The 20,015-nt window shown below is 38.1% G+C and overlaps 1 protein-coding gene across 7 annotated transcripts in view; it reads left to right on the top strand.

Moving 5' to 3' along the window:
• Positions 1-19,911, top strand: part of HPF1 (histone PARylation factor 1) — a 36,209-nt gene extending 16,298 nt beyond the window's left edge. For all 7 annotated transcript variants that reach the window (XM_070756599.1, XM_070756598.1, XM_070756597.1 and 4 more), the window contains exons 4-9: positions 10,447-10,636; positions 14,363-14,461; positions 16,030-16,180; positions 18,143-18,230; positions 19,081-19,253; positions 19,677-19,911. In XM_070756599.1, the coding sequence (XP_070612700.1) occupies positions 10,447-10,636; positions 14,363-14,461; positions 16,030-16,180; positions 18,143-18,230; positions 19,081-19,253; positions 19,677-19,808 (833 nt within the window). In that variant the 3' untranslated portion in view covers positions 19,809-19,911. The remainder of the gene's footprint in view (positions 1-10,446; positions 10,637-14,362; positions 14,462-16,029; positions 16,181-18,142; positions 18,231-19,080; positions 19,254-19,676) is intronic.
• Positions 19,912-20,015: the final 104 nt, after the last annotated feature.

Raw genomic sequence — 20,015 nt, 5'->3', positions numbered from 1 at the left:
ATCTGGGATAAGGAAAAATGCCCTTCTGGACAAGCTATGTATAGGCCCTCAAGAAAAGCTAATTAAAAATTTCTATTGTTACTTAACTTACAATGAATTGGACAACTTTAATACTAAAATTAACGTTAAGAAATGGAACCTGGACCTCAAAAACGAGATTAAAGAGGAGGAGTGGCAAACACTCTGGACTAGGAATTATAAATTGACTATCGCCACTTCCTATAAAGAAAATCTGATCAAAATGTATTACCGATGGCATATTACCCCAATCAAATTAACTAAATCAAATAACAAACTCTCTCCAAATTGTTGGAAATGCCAACGAGAATTGGGCACTTACTTCCACTTATGGTGGCAATGTACCAAAGCTAATTTATTTTGGAATAAGATCGGAATTTGGATCGATGAAATGTTAAATTTATCACTTGACAAAACTCCTGAATGCTTCCTATTGGGCATAATCAGACAAAATCTATCGAAATCCCAAGTACACCTAATCATTCATCTAACAACCGCAGCTAGACTCACATATGCGCAGTGGTGGAAGAACGAAGAAGTACCCCCAAATGAAGTAATAATTAAAAAAAATATTATATTGTGCAGAAATGTCAAAATTGACGTCACAAGTTAGAAATGAATCCTCCGCTACGTTTAACGAGTGTTGGGACCCTTTTTATAACTGGCTAGGAAGCAAAAGAGAGAACAATAGGCTATAAGATTGTGATTTTTGACACCACTTCGAACTGTTACAAATCTGGTATAAACCATTTTATTATCTCATAAAATAATACGAGACGTTATATATATTTAGATATGAAGATTTATTAATATCTGTTAACTTCTCCGCAATGTGTTTATTTCAACTCTGGCATTGAACCCTTCTGATACAATCCTCGAAACATGGTAATGAGCACATACAATTGGACCCAATTTTCGTTCTCAATACAACTCCCCTGTTTACTCGCCGACACTTTTACTTGTTTTGTCTATAGGTTTTTCTTTTTTTTTTCTTTTTTTTTCTTTTTCTGTACTGTTTGTTCTTATGTTTCGAATTGTACCATATGTTGTATTATATGATGTAAATGTTTTCATTTTAATAATAAAATAATTTTAAAAAAAAATATGCAACAAGCACAGCACAACAATAATGGGGGACTTTAACTACCCCGACATTAACTGGAAAACAAACTCAGTACCAAGTGGAAAGTCTGTCAGATTTCTCACCAGCCTCGCCGACAACTTTCTAACTCAAAAAGTGGAAACAGCAACCAGAGGGACTGCAATACTAGACCTAATTCTAACAAACAGGGAAGAAATGATACAGGGAATAGAAGGAGAAGGGACGCTAGGTGAGAGTGACCACATCATCCTAAAATTCAACATTGTGCAATCACTAACTACAACACCCAACTCCATTATAGTCCCAGACTTTAACAAGCTTAGAGCAAACCTGAAAAATAAACCCTGGAAGCAACTTCTAAAGGGTAAATCCACACAGGAAGCCTGGGAAGCCCTAAAAAACACTATCATTGAGACCCAAAACAATTCAATCCCCATGAAAAAGAAAAGCAGAAAAACTAAAATGAAACCAGCATGGCTAAACAAGGACCTCATAGACAACGTAAAAGAAAAAAAAGCCAAATACAACAAATGGAAAGAAGGACTCATAAACAAGGTGAAATATCAGCAAACAGCCAGAACCTGGAAACAAAAAATAACAGCAAAAGCTCAACACGAACAATACCTCATAATGAAAGTTAACGACAACAAAAAAAGTTTCTTCCATCACATAAACAACAAGAAGAAAATCAAGGAAACAGTCACTACACTAAAAAATAAAGATGGTAATGAAATCACAGACAACAGAGATAAAGCACAGCTGCTCAATGCCTACTTTACATCAGTCTTCACACATAAAGGAACCAACCAACCAAGCTACAACTTAACTGCAATAAACAGCCCCGGAATCAAACTCAACACAGATAAAGCTACTATTAGGGACTACTTGTGGGAGCTCAATGAGTACAAATCACTGGAACCTGACGGACTTCACCCCAGAGTCCTAAAAGAACTGGTAGACACCATAGCGGAACCTCTTCTCCTCATCTACCAAAAATCTTGGGCCACTGGTGACCTACCACTGGTGACCTACCAGATGACTGGAAATGAGCTGATGTAGTTCCCATCCACAAAAAAGGTAAAAAGATGGATCCAGACAACTACAGACCTATTAGTCTGACTTCAATACCTGGAAAAATACTGGAGAAAATAATAAAAAACAGCTTTGCCACTACCTGGAAACAAACAGGATAATATCCAACAGCCAACACGGATTTGTCAGAAACAATTAATTCTCTATTCTTCATCCCATTTATCTCTTTTTCCAATTTCACCCATTTATTTTCAAATAATTGCAACTCCATTACTCTTTCAATTTGAAATGCTTCTCTATACAACTCCAAACAGGGAATTCCCCATCCGCTCTCTTTCTCATTAGCTATTAACCATTTTTTCCTTACTCTGGGTCTCTTCTTCAACCCCAAAATTAAGTTTTTTATCCCACTCCCTAAACTTTGATGGCAATACCTGAAACAGGAATATCATTTTGGGAACTATCATCATTTTTAATGCTCTTATTTTAGCCATTCTCCTTAGCTTTTTCTCTTTCCAACTCCTCATCTGTTTCAACATTTTCCTCCATATTTGTCTATAATTCACCTCCTCGATTTTTGCTGGATTTCTCAATAACCAAATTCCCAACTATTTAATTTTCTTTAATCCTAACTTCAACCCTGATTCTTTCTTAATTTCTATCTGCTTAATTTCTATATTTTCTATATTCTATATTTTCTACTTGTATTTATTTCTTTTTATTAGTATTTTAACCTTTAGTATTTTAATTATAAATTGATTCATATTTTAACTAAATTATTGGGGGGGGGGTTTAGTGATGGATAACTGGGGTGGGCATAGGGTGTATGGAGCAAATGATTGGTATGGATGGGACGGATGGGATGGGTGGGGTCATAGTATGGGTGAGATGAATGGGAGTGATGTAAATAATACACTTGGCCAACCTGGCGCTGGAGAGGCAGGAGGGGGAGGGGCAGCTATCTCTGGGGTGACAGAGGGTCAGGATATCTCAGTGCTGCTGGGGAGAGGCAGATATGGCGGGAGCCACGGAGCTAGCCGTTCCAGGGGAAGGAGGGATCGTTGCTTAATAACGATCCCTTGTTCCGGCTCCGTGAGCTCAACCCAGAATACTGGTGACGAGTGTAATTCTGGCCCTGGGCTCAGGTTGCTGCTACTCAATGCCAGGTCGGTGGTAAATAAAGCTCTCCTCATCCGGGATCTGATCCTGGATGAGGAGGCCGACCTGGCATGTGTAACTGAAACCTGGCTGGGCCCAGAGGGAGGAGTTCCTCTCTCTGAAATTTGCCCAGCCGGGTTTCAGATATGGCACCAACCTCGACCCGGGGGAAGGGGGGGAGGAGTGGCTATTATAGCCAGGGAGAGCCTTTGCCTGCGTAGACTCGTTGCTCCGGAGATTGCGGGTTGCGAGTCCCTCCTGGTGAAGTTGGACTTAGGGGTTCAGGTGGGCTTGTTTCTCACGTACCTGCCTCCCAGCTGCGTGGCACAAGCCCTGCCTGTGCTGCTCGAGGAGGTAGCCGGGCTGGCGGTGGGGTTCCCTAGACTTATTGTCTTGGGGGACCTCAACCTGCCGTCACTCGACGAATCCTCTGGACTGGCACAGGAGTTCCTGGCCTCCATGGCAGCCATGGACCTGACCCAAGTAGTTCAGGGTCCGACTCATGAGGGGGGGCACTCACCCGACATGGTATTCCTCTCTGAGCAACTGAGTAATGGTCTGAGACTAAGGGGCTTAGAAGTGTTGCCTTTGTCATGGTCAGACCATTTTCTACTGCGGCTCGACTTCCTGGCTCCAATCCTCCCCCGCAGGGAGGTGGAACCAATTAAGATGTTCCGCCCCAGACGCCTGATGGATCCAGATGGTTTTCAGAAGGTGCTTGGGGTTCTTCCAGATACACTCGTCCGTAGTTCGGCAGTGTCTCTGGCTGAGGCCTGGAACAAGGCTGCAGCGGAGGCCCTTGACCGAATTGCGCCGCTGCGACCTCTCCGTGGCGCTAGACCCCGTAGAGCTCCATGGTTCAACGAGGAGCTCCGGGAGTTGAAGCGCCAGAAGAGACGTCTAGAGAAGCGATGGAGGAAGAGTAAGTCCGAATTCGATCGAACACTTGTAAGAGCACATGTTAAGACTTACAAAGTGGCACTCAAGGCGGCAAGATGCGCGTATCATGCCGCCTTGATTGCATCAGCGGAATCCCGCCCGGCCGCTCTGTTTAGGGTAACCCGCTCCCTTCTTAATCAGGGGGGGAGTTGGGGAGCCCTTACAGAGTAGTGCCTAGGACTTTAACACGTTTTTCGCTGGTAAAATCGCTCGGATCCGGGCGGACCTCGACTCCAATTGTAATTGGGGCTAAACGTCTTTGTCCATCCGTCTGGGAGGAGTTTGACTTGGTGACACCTGATGAAGTGGACAAGGCCATTGGAGCTGTGAGTTCCGCCACCTGTTCACTGGATCCGTGTCCCTCTTGGTTGGTTTCGGCCAGTCGAGAGGTGACACAGAGCTGGGCCCAGGAGATTGTCAACTCCTCCTTGGGGAGGGGGTCCTTTCCGCCCCTTTATAAGGAGGCACTTGTGCGCCCCCTCCTCAAGAAGCCTTCCCTGGACCCAGCCGTGCTTAATAACTACCGTCCAGTCTCCAACCTTCCCTTTATGGGGAAGGTTGTTGAGAAGGTGGTGGCACTCCAACTCCAGCGGTCCTTGGAAGAAGCCGATTATCTAGGTCCTCAGCAGTCTGGATTCAGGCCCGGCTACAGCAATGAAACTGCTTTGGTCGCGTTGATGGATGATCTCTGGTGGGCCCGGGACAGGGGCTTGTCCTCTGTCCTGGTGCTTCTTGACCTCTCAGCGGCTTTCGATACCATCGACCATGGTATCCTTCTGCGCCGGCTGGAGGGGTTGGGAGTGAGGGGCACTGTCCTTCAGTGGTTCTCCTCCTACCTCTCCGGTCGGTCGCAGTCGGTGTTAGTGGGGGGTCAGAGGTCGACCTCTAGGTTTCTCCCTTGTGGGGTGCCTCAGGGGTCGGTCCTCTCCCCCCTGCTATTTAACATCTACATGAAACCGCTGGGTGAGATCATCCAAGGGCATGGGGTGAGTTATTATCAATACGCCAATGATACCCAGTTGTACATCTCCACCCCATGTCCAGTCAGCGAAGCAGTGGAAGTGATGTGCCGGTGCCTGGAGGCTGTTGGGGCCTGGATGGGTGTCAACAAACTCAAACTCAATCCAGACAAGACGGAGTGGCTGTGGGTCTTGCCTCCCAAGGACAATTCCATCTGTCCATCCATTACCCTGGGGGGAGAAACATTGACCCCCTCAGAGAAGGTTCGCAACTTGGGCGTCCTCCTCGATCCACAGCTCACATTAGAGAAACATCTTTCAACTGTGGCGAGGGGGGCGTTCGCTCAGGTTCGCCTGGTGCACCAGTTGCGACCCTATTTGGACCGGGAGTCACTGCTCACAGTCACTCATGCCCTCATCACCTCGAGGTTCGACTACTGTAACGCTCTCTACACGGGGCTACCTTTGAAAAGTGTTCGGAAACTTCAGATCGTGCAGAATGCAGCTGCGAGAGCATTCATGGGCTTTCCCAAATATGCCCATGTCACACCAATACTCCGCAGTCTGCATTGGTTGCCGATCAGTTTTCGGTCACAATTCAAAGTGTTGCTTATGACCTATAAAGCCCTTCATGGCACCGGACCAGATTACCTTAGGAACCGCCTTCTGCCGCACGAATCCCAGCGGCCAGTTAGGTCCCACAGAGTGGGTCTTCTCCGGGTCCCGTCAACGAAACAATGCCACTTGGCGGGACCCAAGAGAAGAGCCTTCTCTGTGGCGGCCCCAGCCCTCTGGAACCAACTCCCCCCAGAGATTAGAACTGCCCCTACCCTCCTTGCCTTTCGTAAGCTACTCAAAACCCACCTCTGCCGCCAGGTATGGGGGAATTAAGACTTCTTCTCCCCCTAGGCTGATACAACTGTATGTATGGTATGTTTGCATGTATGCTGGTTTTATACATTAAGGGGTTTTAAGTTAGTTTTTAGTATTGGATTTTTACTGTATATTGTTCATGTATATTGTTCATGACTGTTGTTAGCCACCCCGAGTTTTCGGAGAGGGGCGGCATATAAATCCAATAAATTGAATTGAATTGAATTGAATTGCTCTCTCGGACCTGATCTCTGATTTTTCCAAATTGACCGATAATCCCGATTCCTGTTTAAACTCTTGCAAAATATTTCTTATACCTTTAATCATCTCCATCGGAGTCTCAGTCAGTATGATTGCATCATCTGCAAATAGGTTTAATTTCATTTCTAATTTCCCTTTTTTATATCCTACCCAAGTATTATCTTGTCTTATCTTATTAGCTAATGTCTCTATTGCTATTGCAAATAACATTGGAGATAAAGGGCATCCCTGCTTGGTACCATTTTGAATTTTAATTCTCTGCGTTCTTTGCCCATTCACCCTTATATATGCTCTATTCCCTTTATAAATCTCTTTTCTATTCCGCAAAATTTATCTCCCATATTTAATTCCTTACATAATTTATATAAATAGCTATGGTTAACTTTATCAAAAGCTTTATAAACATCTAATTTCAAAATTCCCAATTTCCTTTTAGTAACAATAGCATGGTGTATCACATTTATTACATTTCTAATTGGTTTGCTTATCTTCCTACCCTTCACAAAGCCATTTTGATCCTCTTCAATTATTTTTTGTAAGATATTTTTGAATCTATTTGCCAATATCTTCATAAATATTTTATAATCTTGATTTGCCAAACTAATAGGATGATAGGACCCAGGCTCTCTTAAATCTCGATCAATCTTTGGGATGGTAACAATCTCTGAAATCTTCCATGTCTGCGGGATATAATGAATTAATAATATATTATTAAACAGTTTCCCCAAATGTGGCAGCAGTTCATTCATATAAGTTTTATAAAATTCTCCTGTAAACCCATCCGGGCCCGGTGCTTTGGGTTGTTTTAACCCTTTAATTACTCTAGCAATTTCATCTTGTGTAATTTCTGCATTCAATATTTGTTTATCTTCTTTACTTACTATTTTCCCAACATTAAAGACTCCTATATTTACCTGCTCCTCTTTATCAAATCCTCATAATATTTTCTAATTATCTTCTCTAGCTGCTCTTTACTATATCTAACCTCTCAACTCGGGTCTCTCAATGCTAATATACAGTAGTACCTCTAGATATGAGCTGCTCCACATGCGAGTATTCCAAGTTGCGAGCCACGACGGGAGGGAAATTTCTGTTCCAGACCCGAGCTCAAATTCGGGATAGGAGCCGAGCTTCCACTAGGTGGCGCAAGAATCCTTGCTTCTGGTTATCTCCGCGGGGAAAAACAAAGTCTAAAGTCATTTGTTCCAGAGACAAGTTGAGCGACATACGAGCTCTGTTCTGGAACGAATTAAACTCGTATCTAGAGGTACTACTGTACATGATTTTTCTTTCCTCTTCTTCAAATATCTTGCCATTTGTTGCATTGATTTTATCCCCCAGCTCAATATTTTTTGTCGTATCGTCATTCTCATCTTGTTCCATTGGATCTCATCATACACCTTCAATTGTTTCCTTTTCAATTTCAATAGGATATTCCATTCCCTACTCTTAGTTAATCTCAACTGCTCTTGTATCAAATCTATTTCCCTTATCTTACTCTCCCTTTCTCTACCCCACCTCTTTCTGATATCTACTTCCATACATGTCCCCTCATATAAGCCTTACCTGAATCCCAGACAATTGATTGTTAAATATCACCTACATCATTAATTCTAAAATATTCACATAACTCTGTCTGCAGTTTATCTTTGTCTTGTTAATTAGAAGTTAGGACTGCATTATATCTCCAAATTCTTTGATTGCATTCCTGACCTATTTCCAATTCTGCCAATAGTGAGATATGATCTGACAACCAAATACTTTTTATATCTACTTTTCTAACTTGTATATTGCCCACCCTATTCATTAATATATAGTCAATACATCTGAATGTATTATATCTTACTGAATAATAAGTACCTTTATTTGGTATATCTGCATGGAGATCCACCATATTAAGTCTATTTAAATGTAACATCCTGCTATTTCCAATCCCATTTGTTAATTGCATATTGAAATCTCCTGCCAAAAACGTTGTGCCCTCCATAAAGGGCTCTTGGTTTTCTCTTCTCCTCCTTTCTAATGATCTCCACCTACTCCAGCAACTCCTTCAGCTGCTCCTCTCTTTGCTTTTCCTCCTCATCTGGGGTACCACGACTGCTGGAGTAATCTTCTCTCTCTGCTCCTTGTGGCTCTCCAACTGCTCCGCTTTCTCCAAACTAAATTCCAAGTTGGTTCAATAGGACCTTCCCCTCCTCCAATGATCGTGCTTTGAACATCTTATTTTCCTGGAACACCAAAATAGCAGCAGGGAAAGTCCAGGTAAACTTTATTCCACTTTGATATAAACGGCTTGAGATTGGGCGTAAAGCAGCTCTCGCTTTCAAAGTTTCCCAGGAGAGATCTCTGAGGACTCTTATCTCATTTCCATCTTGATTAAGGCTGGCACAACTTTTCAAATACTTGTAGATCATTTCAGCTTTCTTCTCACTGGCCTGTGGATGCTGTCAAAGTCCCTAGTGAAGGAAATGTCTTCAAAAGGGGCTAAGTGCAACCCAGCCGTGTGGGGTCACCCACGAACGCGAATCCTAGAAAGAAGAACCTGGACACATTCTCTCTCTGGGTGAAGTGACGTAGAGCCATGTACTCCTTTTTATTTGGGAACATAAGGAAATGGGGGATAATTACATATACATGTCAAATGATACATCCAACAACAGAACTTCAAACATATCTTTAGAGTTCTTCCTTTTCCCATAGATATCAAGGAACAATTTCCTAGAAAACTTTTTCCAAGAGCAGATGTTCTCACACCTAATCTCACTAATCTTCCTTAATTACTCTGTTGTCCTGTTGTATGCTTCAGGCAATGTAAATTCCCCTTTGATCCTGTCCTGAGTGTTGACGTTAGTGCCCTTCCTTGTCCTGGGTTATAGAATCAGGGTGAGTAGAGTATTCTTTATGCTAGAGGTCCAGATTTATAAATCCTATTTCTAGCATTTATGTTATACTGCAACACTGGCCAAGGCCATAACAATGTCTCTTTGCCTCTCCTGGTTTCTATGTGGAACTCTCAAATGAACGTGTTCTATGTCATCAAAAAGAATTTGAATGCTGTTCGCTTTCATCCAACCAAAAATTTCAAGCCTGGAGCAAAATCTGGTCTAAAACCACAGAGACATAAATTTCTTGTCCTTTGACAATCCTCCAGATTAAAAAGCCTATAATTATATTGCTTAGAATCCTAGGCTTGGCTTTTAACTTGTTGCTCTAATTTCTGAATTTTTTCAGCCGACTCATCTGCTCCCTTGTTAACTATTTTAATATCTTGGGAAAGATTTTCAAGTGCCCCCTTGACTCATTGGAATCTTTGTTCAAAAAAACCCACAATCTGAAGTAATTTATCTAGTTTCGTTTCAATATTTCCGAGGCTAGTATCTGCCCCTTCAGCCATTTTCTCTTTGTTAAGATTTATGTACTCACTCTGTGATAACGAAAGAAGGTCTATCTTCCCTTAGAGTCGCAAATCTTAAATTCTCTTCAAACTTATAATTGCTATGCAATTCTGCTTATCTTGAAGAGAAATTTATGCTGTTTTAGGGGAGTTTTTCCACTTTTTTCAATTTTTCATATTGGAACTCCCGGTAGGTGCGTCTAGAACTGTCTGTGACGCATGCGTAATCCCTAGAAACCCACTACTAATCTATTGACAGCAGCTAGAATTATATATGCTAAATATTAGGAAAAATTTGAGAGGGACGTTTATGAAGGTCTGAACAACAAAGATGTATAAAAATATGGATATAATATAGAAAAAATGGTAAATAAGCTATTTTCTTCTATTGTCTTTTTTTTTGGTTGTATTGCTATAATTACTGTTAACATAGTATAGTTATAGTTATTAGCTTTTATGTTAAAATTTACCATTTATCTCTCTCTGGCTCTGCTTTATTTGCATGTGTTTTCAATAAAATAAAATTTAAAAAACAAAGAAAGTGAATCCAAAGTGTTCACTGCAACCTTTCCATTAATGCTAGAAGCAGAAAGCAGATAAATAAGTAAAACAATAACACCTTTAAAATAATTTTAAATATGTATTTTGTCTGTGTTTGTGTGTGTGTGTGTGTGTGTGTTATCATGAAACTAGGTGTTTTTATGTTGTAGATGCTCTCAAATCATGTATTGGACTTCAGCTTGTTGGACCATATGACATTCTTTCTGGAAAACACATGAATACTAATAAATCAAAAGAAATAAATTTCAACCTTCACTGGAGATTTTTTTATGATCCTCCTGAATTTCAGACAATCATTGTTGGAGACAGCAAAACACAATATCATATGGGATATTTCAGGTAAGAAATGCCTTGACCTAAATACTAAGTCATTAATGATGTTCTTCCTGCTGTTGCTTTAAAGTAATAAACAGAGCATTACTGAGTTTTCCTTTGTAAGATCTTTTCATTCAGCAGGAGATAAAGTTGAAAAAAATTCTAACAAATGTAGGGTAGGGTGGATAAAAATAGATGATTTTAAAAACTTTTTTAAAATATGATTTTTTTTCAATTTAATTTAATTTAATTTTTCTAATAATCAAATTTATTTTAAATAAATTTGTTTATTTAAATAAATAATTTAAAACAAAAGGGACTGTGTCAAAATGACTTACATATGAATTACAAAATAAACAAGAGAGCCTTCTATACTGTATGGGAAAACTTCTACAAATGGTTAAATATCAGAAGAAATAATAAAAACAAACAAATAAATACGAAATAAAGGAAAAATTGTAATTAATAAATCTAATAAAAACAACTGGAAATATAGTTGATAGACAGGGAAAGCATAGTTGTTAATATTTTCTTTCCGAATTTATTAGAAATGTAAAATAAGGAAATAAGTGTGTTACATAACCACCTTATATATGTATGTATTGTACAGTGGTATTTCTGTACTGTTTTTAATGCTTTCGTTAAATGTTATGTTTTTTTTCCTTTGCTGTATGATTGTTTGAGGAGGAAAGGCAAGCAGTTAAAATGAAAGTGAAACTTTCTAAATAGCTTATATAGAGCCCTGATGAGACCACATTTGGAGTACAGTAGAACCCCGACTTACGAGACTAATTGGTTCCGGAAGGAGGCTCGTAAGTCAGAACGCTCGTATGACGAAACATTGTTTCCCATAGGAAACAATGTAAAGTCAATTAATCCGTGCAACAAGAAAAAAACCCGCTGCCGCCGAACGCGGAAGTTAGCGTTCAGAGACAGCTGCGAAGCAGCGCGCGTGTTTTAAAACGTGGCAGCTGGCCTGGGGGGCTCGGGGGGAAGCCCCCGAGCCCCCCAGGCCGGCTGTGACGTTTTAAAACACGCGCGCTGCTTCGCAGCTCTCTGCTGAATCCGGAACGCTAACTTCCACGTTCGGATTCAGCAGACAGCTGCGAAGCAGCGCGCGTGTTTTAAAACGTCACAGCCGGCCTGAGGGGCTCGGGGGGAAGCCCCCGAGCCCCCCAGGCCGGCTGTGACGTTTTAAAACACGCGCGCTGCTTCGCAGCTGTCTGCTGAATCCGGAACGCTAACTTCCGCGTTCGGATTCAGCAGACAGCTGCGAAGCAGCGCGCGTGTTTTAAAACATGGCAGCTGGCCTGGGGGGCTCGGGGGGAAGCCCCCGAGCCCCCCAGGCCGGCTGCAACCTTTTAAAACACGCGAGCCCCCCCAGGCCGGCTGCCACGTTTTAAAACACGCTCGCTGCTTCGCAGCTGTCTGCTGAATCCGAACGCGGAAGTTAGCGTTCCGGATTCAGCAGAGAGCTGCGAAGCAGCGCGCGTGTTTTAAAACGTCACAGCCGGCCTGGGGGGCTCGGGGGCTTCCCCCCGAGCCCCCCAGGCCGGCTGTCATGTTTTAAAACACGCGCGCTGCTTCGCAGCTGTCTGCTGAATCCGAACGCGGAAGTTAGCGTTCCGGATTCAGCAGAGAGCTGCGAAGCGGCGCGCGTGTTTTAAAAAATTGCAGCTGGCCTGGGGGGCTCGGGGGCTTCCCCCCGAGCCCCCCAGGCCGGCTGCAACCTTTTAAAACACGCGGGATACGAGCGCCAAGGAGCTGTCTCCTGAAGCCGAAAGCGAAAGTTAGTGTTCGGCTTCAGGAGACAGCTCCTTGGCGCTCGTATCCCGAATGTGAGCTCGGGAGGCGAACAAAAATGTCGCTCCCCTCCCAGCTCTTATCTCGAGTAGCTCGTAAGTAGAGCTGCTCGTATGTCGAGGTTCCACTGTACTGTGTTCAGTTCTGGAGACCTCACCTACAAAAAGATATTGACAAAATTGAATGGGTCCAAAGACAGGCTACAAGAATGGTGGAAGGTCTTAAGCATAAAACGTATCAGGAAAGACTTAATGAACTCAATCTGTATAGTCTGGAGGACAGAAGAAAAAGGGGGGACATGATCGAAACATTTAAATATGTCAAAGGGTCAAAGGGTTCAGGAGGGAAGTGTTTTTAATAGGAAAGTGAACACAAGAACAAGGGGACACAATCTGAAGTTAGTTGGGGGAAAGATCAAAAGCAACATGAGAAAATATTATTTTACTGAAACAGTAGTAGATCCTTGGAACAAACTTCCAGCAGACATGGTTGGTAAATCCACAGTAACTGAATTTAAACATGCCTGGGATAAACATATATCCATCCTAAGATAAAATACAAAAAATAGTATAAGGGCAGACTAGATGGATCATGAGGTCTTTTTCTGCCGTCAGTCTTCTATGTTTCTAAATTAATATTAAACAGCATAATATGCTATTGGTAACATGTTGTAAGCCGCCCTGAGTCTAAGGAGAAGGACGGCATAAAAATAAATAAATAAATAAAAATAAAATAAAAAAATTATAAAATAATAAATAAATAATAAACAAACAAACAAACAAACAAACAAACAAACAAACAAACAAATATTAAAGAGTCATTTCAGATCCATCATGGCAGCACCTATTATTGGCCATCCACTAACCTGCTCCCTGCCGTGTCCCTCAACTTGTGTTACTGCTACATCACCAGTCGTTCCATTAAAGTGAATGTGACTCTCAGTTAGTGAACAGCTGACCAGAGGAGGAACCACTGTGGAACAGAGATGACAGTTGCTTTTTAAAAATTATGATTTAAATCAAGAATTTTTTTTTTAAATCAAGCCTTATTACTAGTGATTTAAATCATGATCTAGCATGTTTAGTTCATATGTACTTACCAAGAATATTTTGGAATATAATAAAAATTTCTTTGCCTTTAGGAACTTTGCCGGCATATTGTGATTTATTTTGCAGGTGAATTTAGAGTTGGTATCTTCAGAACCTATTGTATGCATGCTAGATTGTATTATCCAGTTTTGACTTAGACAACCTAGCTTACAATTTTATTTTATTGTTGTTTTTAAAAAAAAATCATTTCATCAATTTAAAATTATTCAATACAATAGAATTTACTTTCATTTTTATATTGACTATCATTATACAAAATGTTTGTTATGTAAAGCTATTGTGGATGTATTTTTGTAAAATCGGTTCTCAATAAAAGGCTGTGTTTTCCAATGTAGCAAATTGCAAGATTTTCACTTATATTGTCTTTTATTTTTTAATTAAGACTATACTATAATTTTTGATTATAGCTGCTAGCCGCTCCGAGTCCTCGGAGAGGGGCGGCATACAAATCTAAATAATAATAATAATAATAATAATAATAATAATAATAATAATAATAATAATAATAATATTTGCGGTCTTATTAGGTACACCTTAAATTTACATCCTGACAATGTTGATTCAGCTGTGCTAGGGGTAATCAAGTAGATTTCATAAAGTAATCATCTGATCTGGAAGCAATTTGGTTTGTTCTGACTGGAATCATGTCTGAAACAAAATATTTAAAGTTTGAAGGATTTGTTTCAAAGTTTTCAGTTTAAAGGATAGGTGTCTTGCAAATATCGTTTTAAATACTTTTTTGGGTAGAAAAATAGTGTTTGAAAAATCTCTCTGTAGTAAAGTAACTGCTTCAGCTCTAATTCTTAAAATGTGTTTTAATACCTTGTATATTTTATAGAGATATACCAGATCAACTGCCAGTGTGGGTTGGTGAAACTGAAACCCAGAAAGGCTGTACAATTTATCAAGTTGGTGACAACATATTTGCTGCTGTAAAGTAAGAATTTGGAAATAGCAGTCTCAATTTGCAATGGACTTTTTTCTTTTACTCACATATAGCTAATGCTATGTAGCTCTACGCCATTTGATTTAGGAAAATTCACCCCTTACCACTTTATTATATTTTACATATTCTTACTTTGAGAAAATGATCTTGTGGGTGAAGTATTGGGATGAAGTTTATTCTTTTCCTCTTTTAAAACTGAATATACCGGTAAGTCACTATTAACAGAATCCTCTTGTTTGTAAAAAAAAGTTGCAATATGGACCCTGTTAATGAAAGTTAAATCTAGTCTCATGATCCAGAAAAAGGTGCTGTACTTTTTTATGACAGGAATTTGTATTTGGCTTAGAATTTAATAGTAGAATATTGCTTAATTTGCTGCTCAAAATTTCTTATTCAAATAAGAGCATAGTTTATATGTTATTTGCTATATTAATTTGAATGTCTTTTGGATCTGCAAAATATTTCCTACAAAGTATGGCTGAATTCTGCTTTTCTGTTGCATTTCTATGCATTACATTGTTCATTACAGCATTTGAATAAAATAGAATAGAATTTTATTGGCCAAGTGTGATTGGACACACAAGGAATTTGTCTTGGTGCATATGCTCTCAGCGTACATAAAAGAAAAAGATACATTTGTCAAGAATCATGTGGTACAACATTAATGATTGTCATAGGGGTCAAATAAGCAATGAAGAAACAATCAATATTAATAAAAAATCTTAGGGTACAAGCAACAAGTTACAGCATTTGTTAGAAACTTTCACATAGTTTATTATTCAGGTCTGGAACATTGAAGGATATATATATATAAAACTTTACATATTTAATCTTTCTTAATTTAGTGATGTGAAAATGATTTTTGTATGTTTTCCAGCTGTTTCCTCCAAAATATATTCAGCCACATTTTTAGTAGCTTACTGAAAAATATGTAGAACAAGATTTTTATCATTGTTATTGCCATTAGTTTGTCTCAGCTTAGTGTAAAATGTGATTCTTAAGAGTGAATGTCCCAAAGGTCTTTTTTTGAAGAAACAACTGGACCTTTTGGTTTTTCTTTGAAGACATTTTGATTCTCATTCAATATACTTCTTCAGCTAAACAATCTTCTTAGATGAGAAGCAAAATGTCTTCAAAGAAAAACCAGAAAGTCCAGTTGTTCTTTGAGAAAAGCACCTTTGGAACAACCATAAACTGGATGACTGAGAATCTCCACAGACACATAAGAGTGAATGTTTCACAGAACATTTTTGAATCAGCCTTGTTATGAGATTGTTTTACATATGGATATGAAAGGATGAAGTTTTTATCTGGTGCCTATTTGTTTAGAAACAGCTATTTAGTATTGGTAAAATCCCTTTCATAGAATCACTTAAAAATGTTTCCATCTCTTTATAGTACTTCTGATCGTTAGATCGTCTATTTTGGTACACATAGGAGCAACCTTTGTGATTTCTACTAATTGTGTTGTTTTGAAGTGTGCTTCTGTTAGCTAGTAAAAGGAATGATTGAGTCTTCAAGATCAATGAACTGTAGAATTTTATGTTCTTTTATTTCAGGTTATTTTTATCTAAAAAGCTTAAAGAACTGACTAATAAAAAAAGAAGTGGCTTATTAAGAGACACAGAAGAAAAACTAACTAAAATAGCAAAACAATTGGGTTACTCATTGGAACAAAAAAGCTTGAAGGTGAAACAGCGAAATAAGAAGGTAAGATTTGATTTTTCCAAACTCAATAAACTTTGATACAGCATTTTTTTTTCTTGGTTTGTGCTAAAATATGTTTACTCCTAAATCTCTTCCAAAACCAGAGAATCCCATTTAATTCTTATGGTCAGTACAATAAAAAGATGAGTTCATAGTTGGTATGCAAATGGTAACAAGCATGCTGTAAACAGTACAGATACCATTAAGAGATGAAAAACGTTAGTTCTCAGTTACCATCCAGTCTTTAAAAGGTACAATATACTGATTTAAGAATCAAATTATTCAGAAAATACTGCTTCCTGTTCATTGGATTGCAGATAATATTCAGAACTGGATATCAGATTTTTGGGGGACTGACATTGTAACAGACTTAAGGATTCTTTAATTATTTGGCGTTTTATATCCTGTTTGGTTTCAAGCTTTAATATGTTAATACAAACCGGTGTGTGTGTGTATGTAACTAACATATAAATGTATATTCAATTATCTTTTCATGATATGGAATTTGTGATTTTTTGTTTATTTTATCTTAATACTATTGTGTATAAAGGCTTTTATATTGTATAGTTATTATATTATTACAAGTAGTCCCCATTTAGTGACGGTTTGTAGTTATATAGGTGATGAAAAAATAACTGTGCAACCAGTTCCTGTAGGTCCTTTAAAGCAAAGCTGAAATAAAATCATAAGCACCATTTATTAATTATTTGTTAAATTGATGTGCCACCCATCTCATCAGAGATGCTCTGGGCAGTGCAGCTTACAAATACTAAAACTAGTATTCATTAAAAACTTGGCAACCACTTAACCATGATCAAGTTGCTGGTTCCAACTGTGGTTGATAAGTGAGGATTACCTGTAGGATAGTTGTTTGTTATTTTTCACCAACAATGAATAGATGAACAACTGTTGCTCTTATATCTGCACAAAGCCAGCTAAATTCTTTCCAATAGTGAATTGCCTTTTCCACAAAAATCTACCAAGAGGTGGTAAAGGTTTTTAAAACTATGGCTATTTTCTGAGCACCAGCATTCTCACTGAATTTGTTACCATTATTTTGGTTGCATTAATTGAGAAGTAAACAAAACAGATCTCCTGTTCTGAATGCCATGATACATGCAAACTTTTATTTACATCTGATAATTTGTTCTTGTGGTTCTGAGATGTAACCAGAGTTAGCTTTTTTTTTTCTTTGAAAGGATATTTGGTTGCTTGTCAGGAAATATAATGCAGCTTTGATACTTTATTCCTCTTAGGCCCACTTAATTTGCCTACAACTATGTAGTCTGTAAGCTTGCCATTTGTTTGATAATGCAGTATATAAGAGAGATGACATTAAAGGGTAATTATTAGTGGACTCCTATTATTAATAGGGTTTATTAATTTGGTGAGATTGGTGATATATTAGTTGGCTTCCCCCCCCCCCCCCCTGAATTAGTTATTAGAAGTTCTTGTTTCACTGTTTACTCATCGTGTCTTTTATTTTAAAGGGCATTTACTATTTAAAAAGGTGGTTTTTTTAACTATACATGAAAATTGACATGGAGGAGATAGAAAAAAATTGAAATTTTAGAAACAACTTTAAAAGTGTACTAGCTAACAGCTTATAAGAAACTTGAGCAGCCATTTTTGTCCAGATGACAAAAGTAAAGGAGGTAGCATTGGATCTGTATACCATAATCTCAAAAATTACTCATTGTAATGCAATTTGATGTGGATGGTATTTTAAATTGTATTTGTGATTGGAGAGAAAAATTAAAAAATTATTTGCCGACAATAATCAATTTACCTAGGAGTCTTCTCTTTCCTTCTTTTTGAAATTAGCAGGATATCTTACTTAAATCTGCACTTGACTTATTAATCAATTAAATTAAAACAAAACATACGTTTGGTATTAGTGTAGTGTATTTGCACATAATATCTAATGTTAAGTTATGTGAAGTATTTGGTTTTTTTCCAAAACAGATAGTAACAAAGACATTCCATGGAGCTGGTTTAGTTGTTCCTGTAGATAAGAATAATGTTGGATACAGAGAGCTTCCTGAAACAAATGGTAGGTATTATAGAACTTTTCTCAAAATACAACATTAAAACTTCCATGGAGCCATTGATAATGATGTGCATTTAGACATTTGACTATAGCCAAATGCCTTTAAAAGGAAACAATGAACATATCTTCTACCAGAGTGGACAGGAATATATTTTTTTTAAAATTAGCATAAAGTTAATAATTTGATTTCAACTCATGTTTTTATCTAATATAAGGTCATTTATAAAAACAGAATTCCATAGCAAAGATAAATAATTAAGTTTAAGTTTAAGTTTAATCAGATTTGTATGTTTTTATGCTGAGCATATCATTAAAAGTATGTCGTAGTCTTTGCTATAGCAGCAACTGAATGTCTGTCCTGAAATTCATTAGGCTAAACTTAGATTGGTTGCATTTAATTCCATTTTAAATTGGTGGGACCCTTGTTGTGATTTAAGTCCCATTGATTTCAGTGAGAGTTTAGGTTGTAATTCTGCACAAGTGATGGAAACTAATACCAATTAACCTCCATTTTATATTAATATTGACCAGGAATATCAAAATCTTGGGAGATTTACAGATTAGCATATATTGTACAATTAAAAATAGTTTTCTTTTAAAATAATACATATATTGCATGTAAAGAAAATACTGTGTGCAGTGCTTACTTTATTTGGAAGAGGTGCTTCCAAATATAAAGCAATATGAAGTACAAAGCAGAAGAAACAGATTGCAGCTGCTTTAATGAATTGCAGATAGTTGCAATTTGTGCTCCTGTGCATCCTAAACCCATCTCACCAAAATCAAATTTTAAAAATTGTATAGTCCTAGAATATATTGCAATATAGTTCTTATTTAATCTTTTTCTTCATAGCAAATCTCAAAAGAATTTGTAAAACCATTGTAGATGCTCCTAATGATGACCAGAGATTGAAAGCCTTTGCTCCTATTCAGGAAATGTTAACTTTTGTTCAGTTTGCTAATGATGAATGTGACTATGGAATGGGATATGAACTGGGCATAGACCTCTTCTGCTATGGGTCACATGTAAGTTCATGTTTTTCACTATAGTAACTGTTTGAGATATGAATCATTGTCTCTCTCATATGTGGCTCTGAAACAAATGTCTCCAAAATTCAGTAATCCCAAAGGTGTTTTTTTCAAAAGGCAATTGGACTTTGTTTTTCCTTGAAGACGTTTCGCTTCTCATCCAACTTAAGAAGCTTGTTGGATGATAATCAAAACATCTTCAAGTTAAAACAAAATCCAGTTGCCTTTTGAAAAAGTACCTTTAGGACAACTATGAAAACCTCCATAGACAAAGAGTCAGTAGAGAATAGCTATATAATAATTCCTGTGCTTAAGAAATTGAGAAAAAGGTGGAAATGAAAAACAAAGCATTTTATGTTGCTCTGAAATGCATTATCAATTTTAATAAAACCATTACCATTGTCTTTTAATTTTTTGCAGTATTTTCACAAGATTATCAGCCAGTTGTTGCCTCTTGCATATAGTCTGCTGAAAAGAAATCTCTTTGCAGAAATAATTGAAGCTCACCTAGCTAATAGAAGAAAGGAGAAGGTAGATTTACTTGCAGCATGATAAACACTAAAATACTGTAAAATACTATTGTTATTTATGAATTTTAAATTTTTTTCTATTAACATGTACTTATTGTGTAATAAATAAACATTTTTCTAAATGAGTTATTTTGGCTATAGAATCTAAATTATATAAATCTTTAATAACTTTTCAGTTTCTAGTATAATGTTCGGTGAAGATAAATAAAATAACGATTTTAAGCTGTTC

This window comes from Erythrolamprus reginae, chromosome 7 (genome assembly GCF_031021105.1).
Source record: "Erythrolamprus reginae isolate rEryReg1 chromosome 7, rEryReg1.hap1, whole genome shotgun sequence".
NCBI lineage: Eukaryota > Metazoa > Chordata > Lepidosauria > Squamata > Dipsadidae > Erythrolamprus > Erythrolamprus reginae.
Note: the sequence above shows the minus strand (reverse complement) of the source record. Positions and strands in the feature narration are given on the sequence as shown.